The following is a 19,149-nucleotide window of genomic DNA, read 5'->3' as shown; positions in this document are numbered from 1 at the left end:
TAGTTTCAAAAATGTTCTATTTTTAATCATCCGCCATTTCTGAAATGGTTCCAATAAGTTTCAGAAGTTTTAGGTAAATATTAAAAATTGTAACGATCCTATAAACACTCCTTCATCCATTTCAAAACTTAAAAGAAATATTTGAAAATCCAAAAAATGTTACCACTTCGATTTCACTGCAACAAAACGTGAAAGATGAAATTTTTGAAAGGTTCAGGGGAACTCAGTTTTTTTATTCCCTTCTTCATTATTTTCAAATTGTGCATAAAAAAATAAATGCCTGCTGCTAAATTCGTAAATTTCCTTATAAGAGAGTTTTCAAAACATTTTATTATAAATGTTTTCGTTTTTACATAGGAAAATATGTTTGATAAAAAATATTTAGATAAACGTTAACATATACGAAACCTTTAATTTCAGATGCATGTTTTTAAATTCACATAAGGTACAAAAACTAAATGCATTATACAAACATTTTATTTTTGACAATCGTAAAGTTTAACCAAACATGATTCAAAAATGAGCATTTTTGAAAATATAAATAGAGAAAGATGTTGAATCAATAATTCTTCAAATGCATAAGAGTATAACCTTCCCTTAGTCTGAGTGCTCCCTTTGTAGATTGTTCGCCTCTCAAATTCAGTATTACAAATTGTCGGACCCTTGAAAATCGCCCCAGGGGAACGAATTCGCCCACTTTGGAAATCACTGATTTAGAGCGACAGATTTTTTCAGTAATAAAAATAAATAATGAAGATAATTAAATAAAAAGTAAAACTTTTGTTACAGAGCCAGATTTAGAATAAGGACCGTTTTTAACCCGTATCCATCCAGCGAATGGAATAAAAAGTTAAAAGTACTGGCATTTCGTCAAGTTTTAACGGATTTCCTCTGTTTTAGCTCCAATGGAATTGTCTGGATATCTAGACAGCCTATGGTATGAATCTGACTCCAATCCAATATGTTTTTATAGTTTCAACTATATAAGTGTCATGTGAGAATCAAAATAAGACAATGATATAAATTTCGATCTTTGATAATTTTATGGTTCATTAAAAGAGGTAGTTTTTCTTCTAAACTAGCAAATTTAGATGTCATTTGGACCCTCCACCGCACAAACAAAACATAATTGACAGTATTCCTGAGTTCGGAATTTTGCTAATATGTAAAAAACTCACTCACAGCGAATTCACTGGATCTGTCATCTAGGTGGGCAATACCTCTGGAATGAATCTGATTAAGTAAGCTAAAGTCTGAGTTAGCTTCTAAAAGTTAAGAAATTTGACATCCAAATGCGATAGTTAAAAAAATATAAGACGAAATTGAACTGTTTTTGACCGGTTTCAAGAAAGTCCGATAATAAACCGAGAAATTACCCAAGACCAAAGCTGGTCCAATTGTCTTATTTAATTGACACATGACATTCGTGTTTGAAACTATAAGAACAAGTGAAGTCATATTTACACTCCCGTGCAAAAGTTTGGGGTTATCCCCTAAAAACATACAAAACTGTTTTGTCCATATCTCCGTGATGACACATCCGATTTATGGCGCATTTGAAAGGCAATGAATTATTTCTACTTCGTAGTGTTTTTCCTAAAGCATTTTATTAATATTGTATACTAAAATGTTACTTAAAATCGTGACATTTTTTAAAAAACGCATTTAAAAACATGACTGATTTCCTCAGCATTGGATTCGTGATCTGATAGTGCTCACAAAATATACGATAATTGGCGAACCAATCTGAAAACTATTGAACATATATGAAATAGTCATTCAAACCATCGTGCAAACGTTTGGGTTCACCCAACTTAAAACAAAAAGTTCTGTGTCATCTCGAACCAATTATGTACGCGCTATTATCTTCGTTTGAAAAAGCTATGAGCTATTGAAATCGGTTGAAAAATGGCAGAGATATTGATAAAAATGATTTGCATGTGGCTCAAGTGATCCCAAACTAGCACAGTAACACAGTATGGGAAAAAAACATTTGCAACTTTTTCGATTTTCCATACAAACTTATCAACTTAAGAGGTTTATATCTGAGTCATTTATCAAAAGCAGTAACGATTTGACTAAAGTGAATTTTGATTTTTAGATAATAAGTTTTGAATTTTTCGTAGAAAATTTCACTTTACTAAAATCGTTATTACTTTTAAACTCATGATTGGAGAAACTATTCAAAAATATATGTCAAAAGTCAAGTTTTGCCCGATGTTCTGTGAAAATTTCATTTGAATCGGTCCATAAATAACTGAGATCTAGCTTACCAAAGTTAGTCATTTTGTATGGAAAAACTAAAAAGTTACAAATGTTTTGTACAATACTGTACACCATACTAAGAAGTGAACCCAAACTTCTGCGCAATGGCTTGAATGACTATTTCATTGATTTTGAATAGTTTTCAGTTTTTTTCGCCAACGTTTCGTGAACGCTCTTCGAAGAATAAAAGATTACGATTCTAATGACACATTGATATACACTTTTGGACGTTTCAATGCTGAAGACAAAGGTCATTTTTTGAAAAATGTCACAACTCTAAGTTAAAATTTAGTATATAAAATTCATAAACTGGTTTTGGGAGAAAAAACTTACGAAGTAATAATAACTCATTGGCTTTCGAATGCACCATAGAGGGTTTCAATTAGACGTCTAATCACAGAGATATGAACTGAACACTTTTGTATGTTTTGTAGGAGTCCCAAACTTTTTTCGGTGACTCAAACTTTTGCACGGGAGTGTATACCAATTAGTTGGCTGAATGTTAACAAGAAAGGACGTTTGGGTCATTTTACCCGATCTGACCCAGTGACCAACCGGAATATCTCCGAATCGGTGGATAATTCCTAAACTTCCATTGGTCTTTCAGACGATTCCAAAACGAAGGAAATTCATTCCAAACTGACAAAATGGCAGCATTTTGAAATTTTTTCATTTAATAGACGGATACGGGTTAAGATTTTTTTAATTGAAAAAATGAAATTTTAGGCTTTGGACAGTCATTTTGTATTATCTTATAATCATTTGTCCTCATAAAGAATGAAAAAAGTAATCTCAAAGCATGTAAATAGGAACCAATAGCTTCTAAACATGTTTGATGATTATCAATACAAATCAGCTATAAATTTTCTCTGTTTTTTAAACCCTTGTAAAATATCGTGTGAAAGAAATATTTCTATTTAGAAAAAAAGCAAAAAATAAAATAGATTTTTATTTTATCAACTTTTGTTTCAATAGAGGCTCTGATAGCCATATAAGAATTAAGGAATTTTCAAATTGTTATAAAATATCAGATGGCGATGTTAGACAAGAATGAAAATATCAAATTTTGATGCCCTTTATTCATGAATGATTTTTAAAAGATTTAATTTCAAGGCTCTCCCAGATCATCGCGATATTTTCTTAGCTATTGGACAGAAAATCATCATTACGCCGCTGCAGCTGGAATCACTCTTACCTGGAGATAGATCATATACTTTTACTCAGCTCCGAGAACTCAGCCCATATCTATGCTTTTACTGCTTTTATCAGATAGTGTCAAAAGACACAATTTCAACAAGAAAGAGTTGAGAGTTGTGTTATTATTATGATAGCAGCAGAATGTGTCCTTATATATTTTTTATTTATATTTTTTTTCTAATCCTAATTTACTGAGAACAAAGTTAACATTGATGAAATGTTGAAACAACTTGTGCACTCTCGTGCAATAGTTTGGATTCAACTCCTAAAAACATACAATCCTACGAAGCAAGAATAACTCATTTACTTTTGAATGCACCATAGCACTATGGGGGATCAGGCGGACAAAAATCGAAAAAGTTCTGTAACCTAAATCATTTTTAGTTATTTTCTGCTTATTACTTACAATATTATCAAGAAACATACAAAATTTGACAATGCTACTTGCTTTAGTTTCTGAGATATACAGTATCAAAGTCAATAATTGATGCAAAATTTACACATTCTGGCGAAAAAAAATTTCTTCAAGTTCATCAAGTAATTACATTTTCCATTGACGCTCTTCATCTGAATATGTTCCCATAAATGTTTTTACATAAGCTTTCTGTTGCATTATTAAATAATGTCATATCACTAATAGAAAAAAAAAATAAATTGAAAATTTTAGAAAATGATGCCAAATTAAAACTTTAATAGTCAAGAATTTTTTTTCCTCGTATTCCCCCACACATCTGTCTAGATATAAATCAAACTCTTGAAATGTCTACAAACATGTCCCACAGCAAAACACATTGCAGCTTTGAAAGTTTTATAATTTTTTTTTTCACTTATTTAGAGGTTTTGATTTTTTTACCGTGCATGCTTAAAATAAGTTTCCTTCTACATAACAAAATATACAGATGGTCAGAATCACCGTTATTTTTAGTTAACCATTAAGATTTTGATTTATTTCGGACCAATATTCTATTTGCCCTTGGGGTAGCCACCTTAAGGATAGGGTGACCAGAAAATATGATTTTAGGAAATATGAATTGAAGCGATTTTCAATCTGTTATTTTGAAACCAAAGGTTGTAAATTCGTGGTTTTGTCACTTGTTTATTCATAATCACGACCACCACCATCATGAGATTCGGAATAATATTTCTCCATTAGGTACCTTAGGAAATATCAATCGCTCTTGTCCCTTGATACTCATATTTTACAAATTGAGACCATACTTTGCTAAAAACAAATGAAAAAACGCTATAAAACTAAAAAAATATTTTTGACCGCCTGCTTGTATGGGGATCCCCTATAGTGCATAGAGAGTTTTAATTGGACGTGTAATCACAGAGATATGGACAAAACACTTTTGTATGTTTAAAGAGATAGAACCAAAACTTTTGTACGGGAGTGTATGAGTGCAGATTTGAGCATTTCATTGTGCAATGAAAATATTTATATTGTGGGTTTGTGTGGAATTTACTTTAAGTTAAAATCCTTCAAAGTTTTGTGCACTGTCAGATTTTACAAGACTTATTATTGATGACTTGCCACATAATTTCTAAAAAGTAATTGCAACCCTGGCTGCCAATAAAGTTAGTCGTGAAATAATAAAGCGCACCACTACGAGCACAAGAAGTAGAATCCGCTGGAGAATGACCTGCAAACACATAAAAGGCGTTGAGCCTCATGCACTTCCTTTCTTATTACTCTAGAATAAAAATATAATCATCTCAAATAGTAGTTGGAACATTTGTGAACGCCTGAAAAAATATCTGACAAACGTTCGGTGGTGCTTGTTTGTTCGATGATTTGATGCTGCTTATGTAGACTATGAGAGCAAACTGAAAATATCCTTTTTCCATGCTAAAACATTATTGATATAAGATCATACACTATAATTATTGATCGGATAAACTATAATGGTAACCTGTTTGCCATTAATGTTTAAGTAACCATGATTCATAATTTAATAATTATCAACAATGAAAACCACATCAAACCCAATTTAATGAAAATGAGTTTGTTGTAGATAGCGAGTACATTTCGATAGTAGATATATACAGAATATTTGTTGATGAAAAAAAAAGTTTTGTCTAATAATTAAGAGCATGATGATTTCTTTCTCTCTGTGTGTTCTAATTTCCACCTTTTACTATCACGCTTTGACTAAATCAAGCAAATCGACTATTTTATATTTAATTTGTGTAGTAAGGTGACCCAGCTTTGAATACAAAGAACAAACTCAAATACCTTCAATTTATTGCTTCCGTTTTGAAAAAAACATGAGTAAATAGTTTAAAGGAAATAGGCATTGCTTCAAAGGCTTGAACAATAGGTAAAATATGTAAAATTGTAAACTGAAAATACAATATGAGGCAAGTATTCGTTTGATGCAAAAAGTTACATAAGATCAAATTTTACTACACTTCTTATTTAATTAATTTAATTTAACGACAAACCTCAATATTTATTTTAACTTGTCTCTTAAGCCATTTCGAGTGGCCTTAAAAAGGCAACTTTTGATTGAATTGATCGATTAAATTTCTTGCACAATGAATTAACGTTATTAGATATTATTTGTTTGAGGTTGACTACTTCATGGAAAAGTTGGGCCACCTTAGTGTAGGGGTAAAGCTTTAGGAAATATTTACAGTCATAGTATGAATCGTCTCAATTTAAACTAATTGAATATTGTTCAATAGCAATTAAACACACACAAACCTGTTATCAGAAAACACCCGATCAAAATAATGGAGGCACTTCTAATGAACTTATCCATTATTGTTAAAGTTTTATGTTCATATCTTTAAGCACATTATTTACCCAAAGTTTAATTATTCAATCGTTTTTTTTATTCATATGGAAATTGGCAGTCATGCGAATATGTTCCTAATACGTAACTCCATGATTTTGATCGCGAGTGTATAAAATATGTGCGATGTAGCACTCCAGAACCTATGTTACTGTAGACAAGTGTATCTTATTATAAGTTAGCATATAATACTATGAATATACGCATATCACACATACACACGCACAAACATTACCGATATCTATCATAATTATATTTGTAGAACATACAGCTATGAAAAACTACAGACACCAAAATACGTAAAGCTTAGCATGGGTAATATTTGGTCAGGGTAAGTATATTAGTGTCACGTAAATTCGTATTACCTCATCGTTAACACCGTTGACACTGCATGGTACATTTGGTTTGTTTTAGGTGCACTATTGGTTTGACTTTCATTATTGAAATCAAAAGAAGTATGAAGAATTCAATTACTGTGTGTTTAGTGCATTGTTTGATAATGTGGAATAGTCCCTGTTCTATAAAGTATTCAATTGCTAGACATTGCCTCTCATTATCATTAGGTATGCTCTTTGCAATCTCAATTTCCAATGCTACTTCATTTTGATTGTTTTTTTAATTTCGCAAAATTGTTTATTAGCATTTCTTTTTTCTATCATTTGAAAATGTAATATTGAGATTAAAACAAACATAGCCATTAGATATTTCTAACCATGTGCTCTTCACCAGTAAGCCTGCCACAAATCTTTTGTGTTTCGTAATAAACCACCACGCAAGGATTTACAGAAATTGAAAAAAAAGGTGAACGCTACTAAATGCAGGATATAAGTTTCACAAAACTTGTTGTAGATGAACAAATCATCAAGCTTCGTTAGATAAATGTACAACTCGTGCTGTAAAATCATCTCTCCTAGACCTTATTCCGTAAACTACTATTGTGATTGCACGGATTCTACCCCCAATAGTGTTTACAACAGAATGTTAGTTTTACAACTAACATTCTATTGTAAACACTATTGGGGGTAGAATGCAGCAATTTGCAAAACGATTATTTATCTGCCAAAAATGCAAAATAATGCAACAATTAATGCAATTAGTTCAATACCACTGAGATTAGTCGTAATACCTAAAAGTAATATTACAAAACAAATTTCACTTGGAATTCAATTTATGTCTTTTGTATACAATTGAACTTAAATTTTATAACATAAAAATAAAGTTTTAGCTGTGAGCTTGTTAAAATTGCTGAACATCAAATTTAATATTTTGAGGGTTGTAAGAGTTTTTGCTCCATAATATTAATTCGATTTTATATAAGATGATGTGTGTTATTTAAAAATTCAGCTGCATCTAAATTCATCTTAACGAAAAGTGATGCTGCATAAAAGAACTGCGAATTTTTATGGCACAACCAAGTAATAAAATGTTCATTGTTTTCGATCACGTAAATTCAAGTACTAGCTTTATTCTGTTTCTTTGCAGATATACTCATCAGTTGTAACTTTGTCAAGAGTGTTTCCAAATCTAACATCTTATTAACTAGTGATTCATTTTCAACTCTAGTTGGGCCAGTTCTGTGAAAAAAAAAAACTTGAGTCTGAACACTCGTGATTGCATATTAATAACTAATAAAAACCTTACCTTTGTATGTAAAAGTATCAGCATGATCCCAAGCCTCAAAAACAAATAAAATTTCAAAATCTGATAACCGATCTTGTCGAGAATATTGGCCGGTTAGAAATTGTCTAAACCAGTCGGCAAACTTGAGCAAAGTTGGATAATTTGATTACATTCATTATCGCTGTTTTCATTTTAATATTCTGTTACTATTAACAGCAGAATTATCACTACATTTGTTATCATTGTATCCGTGACATACAGTATTGCAGAGACGAACCAGCCGAGGGCTGAAAGTCTCTCTAATAAAGACAATAAAAAATACAGTATTGGACAAAACATTTGCAACGTTTCGATTTTCCATACAAAATGGTCAACTTTGGAAGCTCAGATCTGTCGACAGATTTCAATGAAATTTTCACAGCACGTCAGACATAACTTGGATTTTAACATATATGGTCAAACAATTTTTCCAATTATGAGTTCAAAAATGATAAAGGTTTGACTAAAGTGAAATTTTTTACGAAAAATTATAAATGATTTATTTTAAATTATAAATAGCACACACAAGAACTGTCTTTAGCCAACTTGTTCGTTTTGTCAAAATCTATAACTTTTTGAGTAACGTAAACTATAAAAAAAATAAACAAAATCACTTTAGTTCAGCACAAGAGCTATTGCTATTGAACTCGTAATTAGGAAAATCTCTCAAAAATATATGTAAAAATACATGTTATGTCTGACGTGCTGTGAATATTTCATTCAAATCGATCCCACAAATAGCTGAAATAGCTTCCAAAGTTGACAATTTTGTATGGAAAATTAAAAAAAAAGTTGCAAATGTTTTGTCCAATACTGTACATGTCTGAAAACTGGTTGATAACAGAAAAATCCATTGTAAACCAACTGTAAACAAACGGCTAGAAGATTGCAAGGTGTTAATTTTATGTTTATTATGTTCTAAATGTTTAAAAAAAATATATTTGAGTGTCCGCAGAAGATGGTGGCAATTTATTTGTTCGTTAATTCTTGCCGAAAACAAATCGATTCACTGATACACCAAGTCGCGGCGATTGAACCTTTGATATCATTAAATCAGCCTAACACATTGAGCTCGGTTTCACAAATATTCGGCATCAAAAATGGGTTAAATTTATTGTCTAAGAAAGTAATTGGTCAAGGTTTTTAACAATGCAGTTATCCTCAGCCCTGTTTTTTCGACCAATTTTAAGTTTTAAGTTCTCGTAATAATTCAGTTTGATGTGCTTGATAACTTTGGGAGTAGAACAGCTTCCCGAAGACAACATGTTCGGAACTAATCAAATTTAAGAGATACAAAAAAAGTGCGGCCCGCGGGCTTCAGTGTATTGTACTGTACTTAACTTGAATTTATCTATAATACATTTCAAAACCGGCAAGCATTCATAAATTAAACAAAAGCAACGTTATCTTGATGCATAAACTACAGGCAATCATTTTTTTTGTAGTTAAAATGCTATCAATTAATTGATCAAATATAAAATACTTTACCAATAATAATGGGCCTAGCCAGGGACGGAATTATCAATATACCCTTGCCTATATTGACAATCGCTAGATAGAATCATTGTTGGTTTTAATTTGTTTTTATCCACACATTGACAGCACAATAAAGAATGGCTAAGCGCTTGCCACAAGAATGTCAACCTGCTGATACTCAACCGCCTGTGATACTCGGGAACCAAATGAAGAAGATCATTCGAGCCAGCTTGACGTTTTTGCATTTAGCTTTGCGAAGTTGAAATTTTCGCACGAAGAACACGACGCGTCAATATGATCGATTCCGATTATTTTTCAACTACAGGAATCTCAGTGATCCTTAGTTTTCTAAAACTGGCACGCTTCTGCGTGTGAAGATCAAAAACATTAACGACAAGCGGACATCGTTGTTTGTTTTCTTCGTCTACTTTTGTGTCATCTTCATTGGCACAACCGTATTGGTAGTGGTGGTGTGGTTAGTTTGATGGTGGCATAAATGTCAATTGGATACAGTAACCATGACTCTTTTCGTCCCTGGACATAGCTACATGTAGAGTAATTGGTGTCATCGGTTATTCAACAAGTGAAATTTTTACCCTTCAATTCTGTTTTGGAATATTGAGAAAGTATTGAATTTGTGCTCAAAATTGATCCAAAGACAAATCCCTACACCTATTAATATTAAAACAAACAGCATCACAAAGGATTTCCGAAAACTTCTCAAATAAAGAAGGGCTTCTAAATCGTAACTCGACAACTAGTCAATGGCCACAGGGTAGAGTCTCCATCTCTGGACAAAAATCCCGAGATTAGCCAAAAGTCGAGATTTCGACGTTTCGGGAATCCCCGGATCTCCGAAATAAGACTAAAATTTGATGAAAACCGCTGAACTTCAATGCAAAACCATGTCATTTTATTTCAGACTGATTTTGTTCGGTAAAAAAGAATAAATTAAGGACATTATTTTTATGTAACGAACGAATGAATGAATGAGAATAAACAAATTTATTTGTTCAGTTGCAAAAGTTATCTATTGCATTGCTCTTTAACATAAGCTACCTTCATAAGCCTAAGTTTAGAAAGCCAATCTGAAAACATCTAAGGGGTCATGCACAAATTACGTCACGCTCCAAAGGGAGGGAGGGGGTTGAGCCAAGCGTGACAATCCTTACAAAATTTTCGGAGGACTTATACAAAAAGTGTGACAAAGGGGAGGGGGAGGCGGTCGAAAAAGTTGAAATTTAGCGTGACATAATTTGTGTACCATCCCTAAGAGGTCGTCCATAAGCCACGTGGTTATTCAGGGGGGGTCTAGTCATTGACCACGGTGCATACAATTTTTAAAATTTTTGTATGGACTAGACCACGAGAGGAGAGGGGGGTCTGAGCATTAAAAAAAAATGCTCACTAGCGCCGTCTTGCTTGAACAATGATAGTCCTTAACTTGCTGAACAACTTTGCCGAAGACGCCATCCATCTAAATGGTCTGGATCCTGAAATATCTGCAAAATAAATGCCACTTGTGCCACCTAGCGGTCAAATTTCGAATTAAATGAGGTACCATCAGGTAGCGCGTCACCTCCAGAACAACTTTGTTCAGGACCCCAAGTTTCGAAACTATCTGGATTTTGAGTATACTGACTGTGGTCTACTCGAACCGTATATAGTGCGTTCATTATTATGCGATTTCTATGTACATTTGTTGTTCTTACTGCATTATAAAGCTCCATACTGTAAACAAAAACTGTCGAGTATTATTCTTAAGAAGATTCTTGAGGAATACATTTTGGTTTGGTGCCGATAGATATCTTTGTTGCAAAATTATAACATATAAATCACAACTGTTGTACAAAGTGCAACAACGCGACAGCACTGGTTAATGGACGACCGCCAAACAAAACTTTTGTTAATTATTTTTAGTAATTAACGTTTGACATGATCCGCTACAAAACTTTGAATTATCTTAAAACGTTTATTTTGTTTTTTAAAGTCTGATGCATATAGATTTTATTTTATGACTTATATGTTTATCACAATTTTATTCATATAATAAAGAAATCAAAAAATACCTACAGCAATGCCGTATTTAGTGAAGGTATATAATTCATTTCTTACAGAAAAAAGCTAGCTGTATTATAAATCTGAGCAATTCCGGGATTTCCCGGGACAAGTATCATTTTTTGTTGCGAATCCTGGTACAAGCAAAATGGTCGGGTAATGGACACTCTCCAACAAAGTAATCGAGTGCGTCTCAAATAGCGTCCGTTCCAGCTTCTGAATTCGAATTGCTGTTTTCCGGAAGCTATGCCTAAGATGACAGTCCTATCACGTGAAGAAAGAAAAAACCTTAACGTGAAGAGGACACTTTATAACCGTTTAATCAGAAATATTACTTTTTGATTCAATGTCAATGACGTTCAGCGACCGATTTGTCTAAGGTATCAAAACGAACGTTTTTCTCAAATATCTCTTTAAAAATTGATATCTTTTGACTTTAGAAATGAATGAACCATTAAAATTGTACATCATTATCCCAAATATTTGCTGATATGTATCAGATTACGTTTTGAATTGTTCTCTCCTCATTGACAGTGGAAACAATGTTGTATTAGTAAACTTAATAGCTTGTTCTTTATATCAAACTTTTGTCATAAAGGCTCGGATGTATGATTCCTGAATTCATTTATCGAACACCACCTTACTACGAAGTGTTAAAATTGAACAGAAACCCCCGAGGTTCACAATCGAAAAATATGTTTCAATCTAAAATGTCATTCATGCGAGTTTTGTGTAAACCGTACCGGGCGGTAATTATTTCTACTTTATTGCGTACTACATTGAATGGAACACAACTGTTTGGCACTTACCTATCGTTTGCTGAACCGGCTGGCTTCAGACTTCGGAACGCTTTTAACCACTTAGTCTTCATTGAGGAAGAACTAGAAGAAGACATTTTACGTTCACCGCGAGGTGAACCAGGATCTATTCTACCCAAAAACAATTCTTTCTGTAACGAGAAAAATGGTGAAACGAAAAGAAAAGAGAGAAAAAAGAATGATTTGAAAATAACGCTCAACTACTACTAGAAAACTATAATTGATTAGATAAGGTCATATACAAAATGAACGTGTTGTGTTTTGATGTAAACTATTCTATGTTGGCTAAGTGTAAGCTTCTATTGCTAGTATTCTATACCGCTTCATAGTAGTTTTCCTCTAGCGTGACAGGGGAGAAAGTCGAAGGAATCGAACCAGGCCGCATTCTAGCGCCCGAAATGACTATAACTATACTATGGCTATTTTCCGATATGTTTGTGGTACAACACGAAGGTCGATGCTATAAAGTGAATGCTCTATGAGCGCTACCAACAAAAGTATACGGTACGTTCTGTATCCTAGCCGAATTTCAAACAGCATATTGAGATTTCTTACGCGCCAAACGATTTATTTTTAATGTTCATACAAAAAATCTTACCATGGGGGGAGGGGGGGTTGAAAAACCCTAAAAATTGTCTTACGTAATTAATGGATCGCCCCTGAGTGCACCAAGAGCATAATCAATACGATCCGTTCATTTCGGACGAAGTTGTGAGCTCGCGTCAAGACTCTAAGCTGTAGATTACCAACGGTGTGCTAGGGTTTGAAGTTTTTTTTTATATTTTCATCAGATTTTTTTCCTTCTTTCAAACATAGGCTTTTCTTTCGATTTGTACTGGTTTCATTATTATTGGAAATAATTTAGCTTATATTTTCAAAGGGAATTTTACCTTCTTTAAATCATCGGCAGTTCTTTGTAGTTATACTGATATAACAATTATTTGCGTTACACTTGCTTAAAATTTATAAGAGATTTTTCCTTCTTTTGATCATATGCTGTTCTTTCATATTTGAATATTTTTCATAGTTATTGAAATTCAGTCTGAGTAAAGAGTTTTATTAAAAACATATAATTTTTAACACAAGGGATGATGTGATGTCATTCTCGACCAAGATTAATATTACAAAGTGTTAACTGAATTCTGCACCGTTGATTGCGTATATCAGTAAACCGGACGAGTTGGAAAATACTAACATCAAATAAGCTCAATGTTTCACAGTTGTGGAGAAGAAACCAAACTTGTGGCTGCTAAAAATTAATAAATTTACTAAGTACGATCAGAATGATTGAAGCAAACTGATGCTACAGAAGGACGAATAAGTCGTATATCGTTTTAGTAACCGTCAAAAGCTGACTGACTACAATAGCAATGCGAAAACCTATGCTGGCAGCTATTTCCGCTAGCAAAAAAGTGAAAAATTGCTTATATCTAGGATGTTTCTCTAAACTGTTCTTTGAAATTAATTACAAAATGAATGGTAATTGTAGTTCACTATTTTTTTCAAATTCGGCCAAACGGCATTCGGCCAAATGCCATTCGGCCAAATTACCCTTTCGGCCAAATGGCGTTCGGCCAAACGGCGTTCGGCCAAATGACCCGGAACCCTTCCGCAGTTATAAACTGTGAGCTTACTATGCCAATATCAATAAAGAAGATTAAGAAAATATGAAGACATTCAAAATGTCGAACCATTCAAAGGTTATTCTTAGTAATGACAAGTAAAGAAGACTATGTGTAGCTAAATATTAAATATAATAATAAGAATAAGGGTTTATACCGACACTTGAAGTGACGAACCATCCATAGTTTATTTGAAATACAAAACGATAAGGGGCGGTCCATTAATTACGTAAGACAAATTTCGGGGTTTTTCAATCCCCCTCCCCCCATGTTAAGATTTTTTGTATGAAAATCAAATATAAATTGTATGGCGCGTAAGAAATCTCAGACCCCCCCTCCCCCCATAAACCCATACGTAATTAATGGACAGCCCCTAATGATAGAAGTTTGTAAAAATAAGTTCAAAACACTAATCAGTCTTCTTAATTTAATGCAGTTCGATGTAAATAAGTGAAAAAGTCATGAATATTTACAAAAAAAAAAAAAACTATAGAATATCTCTAAGAAAACGTAATCCCATAGTACGCCGATATTCATAATGTCGAACTATTCAAAGGTTATTCTTAGTAATGACGAAAAAAGAAAGGTTTATGTATATTCAAGTTATTTAAAACAGAATAGACCGCTCTTGAGTTGAATAGTTTCAGCGATTCTACGTTACATTTTTGAATTTTCCGACAGAAATTTGATAAATTTTTCTGTATGTGTTACTCTAGAAATCCGATTAAAAAAATATGGATATGGAGTGAATCTTAAAGTACTTTGTATAGACACCTTTAAAAAAAATGTCAAAGTATTCTTGTTGTAGTTTTTGAACCATGGAAGAAATGGAGAATCGATAGAATTCTAGATGTGATTTATTAAAGAATCTCGGAATAAACATTGGGAATATTTTTAGGGTAATTTCAAGAGCCTTAAAAATACCTGATAAAATTTGTGGAGAATTGTTTAATTAATTAATAATATATTGCAGAATCTTTTAGTAAACCTGTTGAAAAATTGCTTTCAAAAAACCCTTAGAGAATAAGTAGTACTATCTAAGCAAAGAAATCTTTGGAAAATAGTTGGATGCTGATGCTGATTTTTTCGGAAGAATCCTAGGACGACATCTCGAAGGACAATGATATAATTCTCTCAATAAATCCATGAACAGATTGCTCGGGTAACATCTGAGTATATAGGGGGAGATCCCCCAGTACCGGACACTTAAGCCACAAAATTCATAATTCGAAAAATATTGGTTACATGTGCTCGTGTAACCCATTTATGATAAATATTATCATTTTTATAGTGTACAAAAATAAATTTGATAATATAAATATGAATTTTGACATTGCATTTTGATGATGTATTTAAGAACCAAATTGATCAATCTTGAAAGGTGGCACCCAATACCGGACACGATCCGGAAATGCCTCGAATTATGTGAATTTGAATATCATTGAATGTGTTTACTATAGGAATAGTACATAATTGCCAATTCAATGCATTTGCAACATTTACAAGAACAATTTGAGTTTTTCTTAGTTTGCAAGATGTCCATCAAAAACCTCTTTCATATATGAAGAAAAATAGCACATTTTACGATGTTGTTCTGAATGTTCATTCTTCTTAATTTAATTGCATGTTCGACACCAGGATGGACGAAATCCATGAAAAATGAATGTATTTTGAGACACTGGTGCAATAATTACAAAGATATCATATAACAAATCAAGCTGTCCGAAATTGGGGGACAGGAAGCGTTCAACCAAAATTGTAATTTGTCCATTATTTTTTCATATCTTAAATAATTACTAAATAGGCTCAAAATTAAGGCAAAACGTCAAATTTTCCAAAATTTTCAAACTTTTTTACCTTTTTAAAAAAAGGTAAAGGCATGCATATTTCAAGGATGTGTTATTCTACGCAAACATTAGTCTCCATAATAGCTTCCTTTTCTACTAATACACCATCTTAATTGTACCATAATTTCTCAATTTTTCGACTTTGTCCGGTATTGGGTGCTGTCCGGCACTGGGGGACCTCCCCCTACACGAAAAAGCATTTTTGAAGACATTTTAAAATATTATTATCGAGAGGATTGCGGGAAGATACATCAAATTACTTTTTAGAGATATCTGTAGAAACAATAAGAGAATTTTCTGCAAAAAAAAATGCAAATAGATCTGAGGGAACTTCTCTAATAAATCTCTAAGACCTGTTTCCCAATTGAATCCTTTTTATTTGCTTATGAAAATCTTATATAATATTCGAAGGAATCCTTAGATTAACACCTGGAAGAATACTTCAATGTTTGTTTTTGCAGGAAGTCTTGGATAAATTTTGCTGCGAATTTTTCAAGTAATTCTTGAAGCATGTCCGAGGGTTTTTTGAAATGTTTTGTTTTAGAGAATCTGAATGAAACTTTAGAAGAAACTCAATGGTAAAGTTGGAAAAACTTTTGGTGAACTCTTTGAAGAATTTGTGGAAAGAACCCTTGTTTTATGATCTTGAAGATAATTGTGGTGACATTTCTAGAATTTCTTGGAGAAATCCTCAGTAATAATTATTGAACAACTGGATGATATTTGAAACTAACAATTGCAATTTATATGGAATAAGTGCATAGAGAACCTTCCTGGTGAAATGGATGAAAGAATCTCAAAAGCGTTATCGGTGGAGATTCTTCGATATTTTTTTTTTTTTGGGAAAGCTCAGAAAGCCTGAAGAAGCTTCAGGAAATTATGTTATGTGGGAATCTCAGGAAGACCTCAGAGGTAAAGGAGGTAAAGGAGTTCTTGGAGAAAGAATCAAAAAGTACGGAAATAATTCATGAAGAAATCCCCGTGGGAATTCTCTTGGTTGAATACCTGTAAAGTTCGTTGAAACAACTCAAGAGGTATCCATCAAGAGTTTTTTGGAAGCCATTTTGGAGGATTTTTTCCACTGGATTAGACAAAGAATTATTTCTTTTTTCGTTGTGGAAAAAAAACAAATATCACTGATGTGTAGCGATATCTGACACAATGACGAACGATGCATACTACGAAGACTACTTCTGTAAAATAAGAATTTGCTTGTCAAACACCCCCCCCCCCTTTAAGCCCCCTTCAGATAAAAAAATCCAAGCTGATAGAAATGATTTTCTGATTTCCTTTATTTCTATTATTTCCCGAGATTTCCGTATTTTCCGGGTAGTTCTATTAAAAAAAAACTGACCATCTATTTCCAAACAAAACCATCGCAAATCTTTTCATAACATTCAAAACAATGATCTCAGTACATCACTAGTTATATTTCGATATTGATTTGTTGTTTTTCGTAATAAGTACAATAGTTGTTGATGAAACCGATATCTTTTTGACGTTTTGTTTTTCCGAAAAAGATTTCATGGATGTAAAAGTCACAATTTTCAATATAAGATTTTAGTTGGTTATTATTCTAGTGCTTGAAAGGATTGATTCAGTGTTGGTAAATTTTATTTAAACTTCATACGATTTGTCAAGAATACCCGACCATGTGAATTACAACAGATTTTGTTACTTCCTTGAAGGTCTTTTTTCTAACAAAACATGTTATACTTTTGGCTAATTAGTAGTTAAATAACAAAAATTGAAAAAAAAATGTTATAATTCTAACAAAAACATAACTCATTTTGTTCCAAATTAAACAAAAATATAACTTATTTTGTTATTTTCCATAAATGAATTATAACAAAATTTGTTATAGGCAATTGCTCTCAATTTGGTTATAACAAATTGTGTTATAATTATGTTTGAAATTAAAACAGCCTTTGATATTATAACTGATTTTGTTTTTTTTTTTCTTTTCCTCCATCAACTGAAAGTGCTTCTAACAAAAATGAATCAAAATTTGTTATTTGTTAGAAATCTTGTTATAATTGTGCTAAATTTTTTTTGTAATATACTGGTCGGGTAAGTTCCACTTATATTTTTGCTGCCTTGTTTTTCGTGGCCTCAAGCGTTTAAAACGAAGCCACCAGATTTTTGTTTTTGAGTAACATAAATAAATTACTCACAAACAAGAAAAATAACCATACAAATTAACTTGCATAAAATGAATATACATAAAAAAACGAGGGGGCCTTCCTTAACCGAGTGGTTAGAGTCCACGGCTACAAAGCAAAGCCATGCTGAAGGTGTCTGGGTTCGATTCCCGGTCGCTCCAGGATCTTTTCCTAATGGAAATTTCCTTGACTTTCCTGGGCATAGAGTATCATCGTACCTGCCAAACGCAGGGTGTTCATTCAAAATCAGTTTTTCAATTCCCGGATTTTTCCCTGATACCTTAAAAATTTTAAACCGGGCTACATCATGATTCTTCGACTTCATATTTTTCCGACCTTTGATCAAAGATATTTGATATCTGATATTTGATTTGACATTCAAAATATTCGTTTTCAAATTCAAAAGACTTTTTCACCGGTAGAGATTTTTATACTTTTTGATAATATTAGATCATTTTATTTTCTTACAAAAAGATTGTCAAATATTGTAAAAAAAAGCAATACCATTGCAGTTACATGTTAGATTAAAAATACCTAGAAAAGGATGTTGAGTAGTACAGAATTACGTAAATCATTTGCCACTTTTTCGTTTTGTTTTCTTTCCATATGTTCAAATTCGGAGACCTTGATCTAAGTTATTTATGAATTGATTGAATGATATTTTAAAAATGCTTTGGGTTCAAAATAATATTGGTTTGAATTCCGCAATAGTATTGGACCAATATATATATCGAAGGTTTATTGTAAAGTACAAACAACCAACAATGAAGATCTTTTCAACAAACTAAAAAAAATGTCAGAACTAAGCACAGCTGCTTAAACTAGTTTTGTACTAGGTCTTTGACAAGTTTTTTTTTTAATCGTTTCAAATTGTTGATCAAAAAGTCCCTTAAAATTTTAGGATCCAGTTACGAAAAGTATTTGGCATGGTGGAAATAACCTCCCAAGCAATCAAAAGTTCAGATTATACTTCATAAGTGAACTCATAAGTTCAAATTTAGACCGGAATTGTTTTTGGAACTTTTTTGCTGATCAAATCATTTACGATGAACTCGTTTTGAACTTTAGTATCAAGTTCAATCAAAGCACTAAGCATACCTATAATGAACTTTAGTTTGATATGGAAGTACACAATAAGTTCAAATGACAATTTTGAAACAACTTGGTAAGGATAAAGTTGAACTGGTTTCAAACTTCGTACAGTAAGTTAAGATTGAGTAATAACTGCACCGGTTTGGAACTTCTTT

At 32.5% G+C, this 19,149-nt stretch overlaps 1 protein-coding gene across 22 annotated transcripts in view; it reads right to left on the bottom strand.

The window, feature by feature from the left end:
* The window catches only part of LOC5567708, a 424,671-nt gene that overhangs the window by 81,445 nt on the left and 324,077 nt on the right, over window positions 1-19,149 (bottom strand). For 21 of the 22 annotated variants that reach the window (XM_021844068.1, XM_021844074.1, XM_021844070.1 and 18 more), the window contains 2 exons: window positions 12,263-12,402; window positions 6,626-6,691 (listed from right to left, as the gene is read on the bottom strand). In XM_021844068.1, coding sequence (XP_021699760.1) covers window positions 6,626-6,691; window positions 12,263-12,402 — 206 coding nt within the window. The remainder of the gene's footprint in view (window positions 1-6,625; window positions 6,692-12,262; window positions 12,403-19,149) is intronic. The other variant, XM_021844079.1, reaches the window with a different exon arrangement.

Source organism: Aedes aegypti, chromosome 2, assembly GCF_002204515.2.
Source record: "Aedes aegypti strain LVP_AGWG chromosome 2, AaegL5.0 Primary Assembly, whole genome shotgun sequence".
NCBI lineage: Eukaryota > Metazoa > Arthropoda > Insecta > Diptera > Culicidae > Aedes > Aedes aegypti.
Note: the sequence above shows the minus strand (reverse complement) of the source record. Positions and strands in the feature narration are given on the sequence as shown.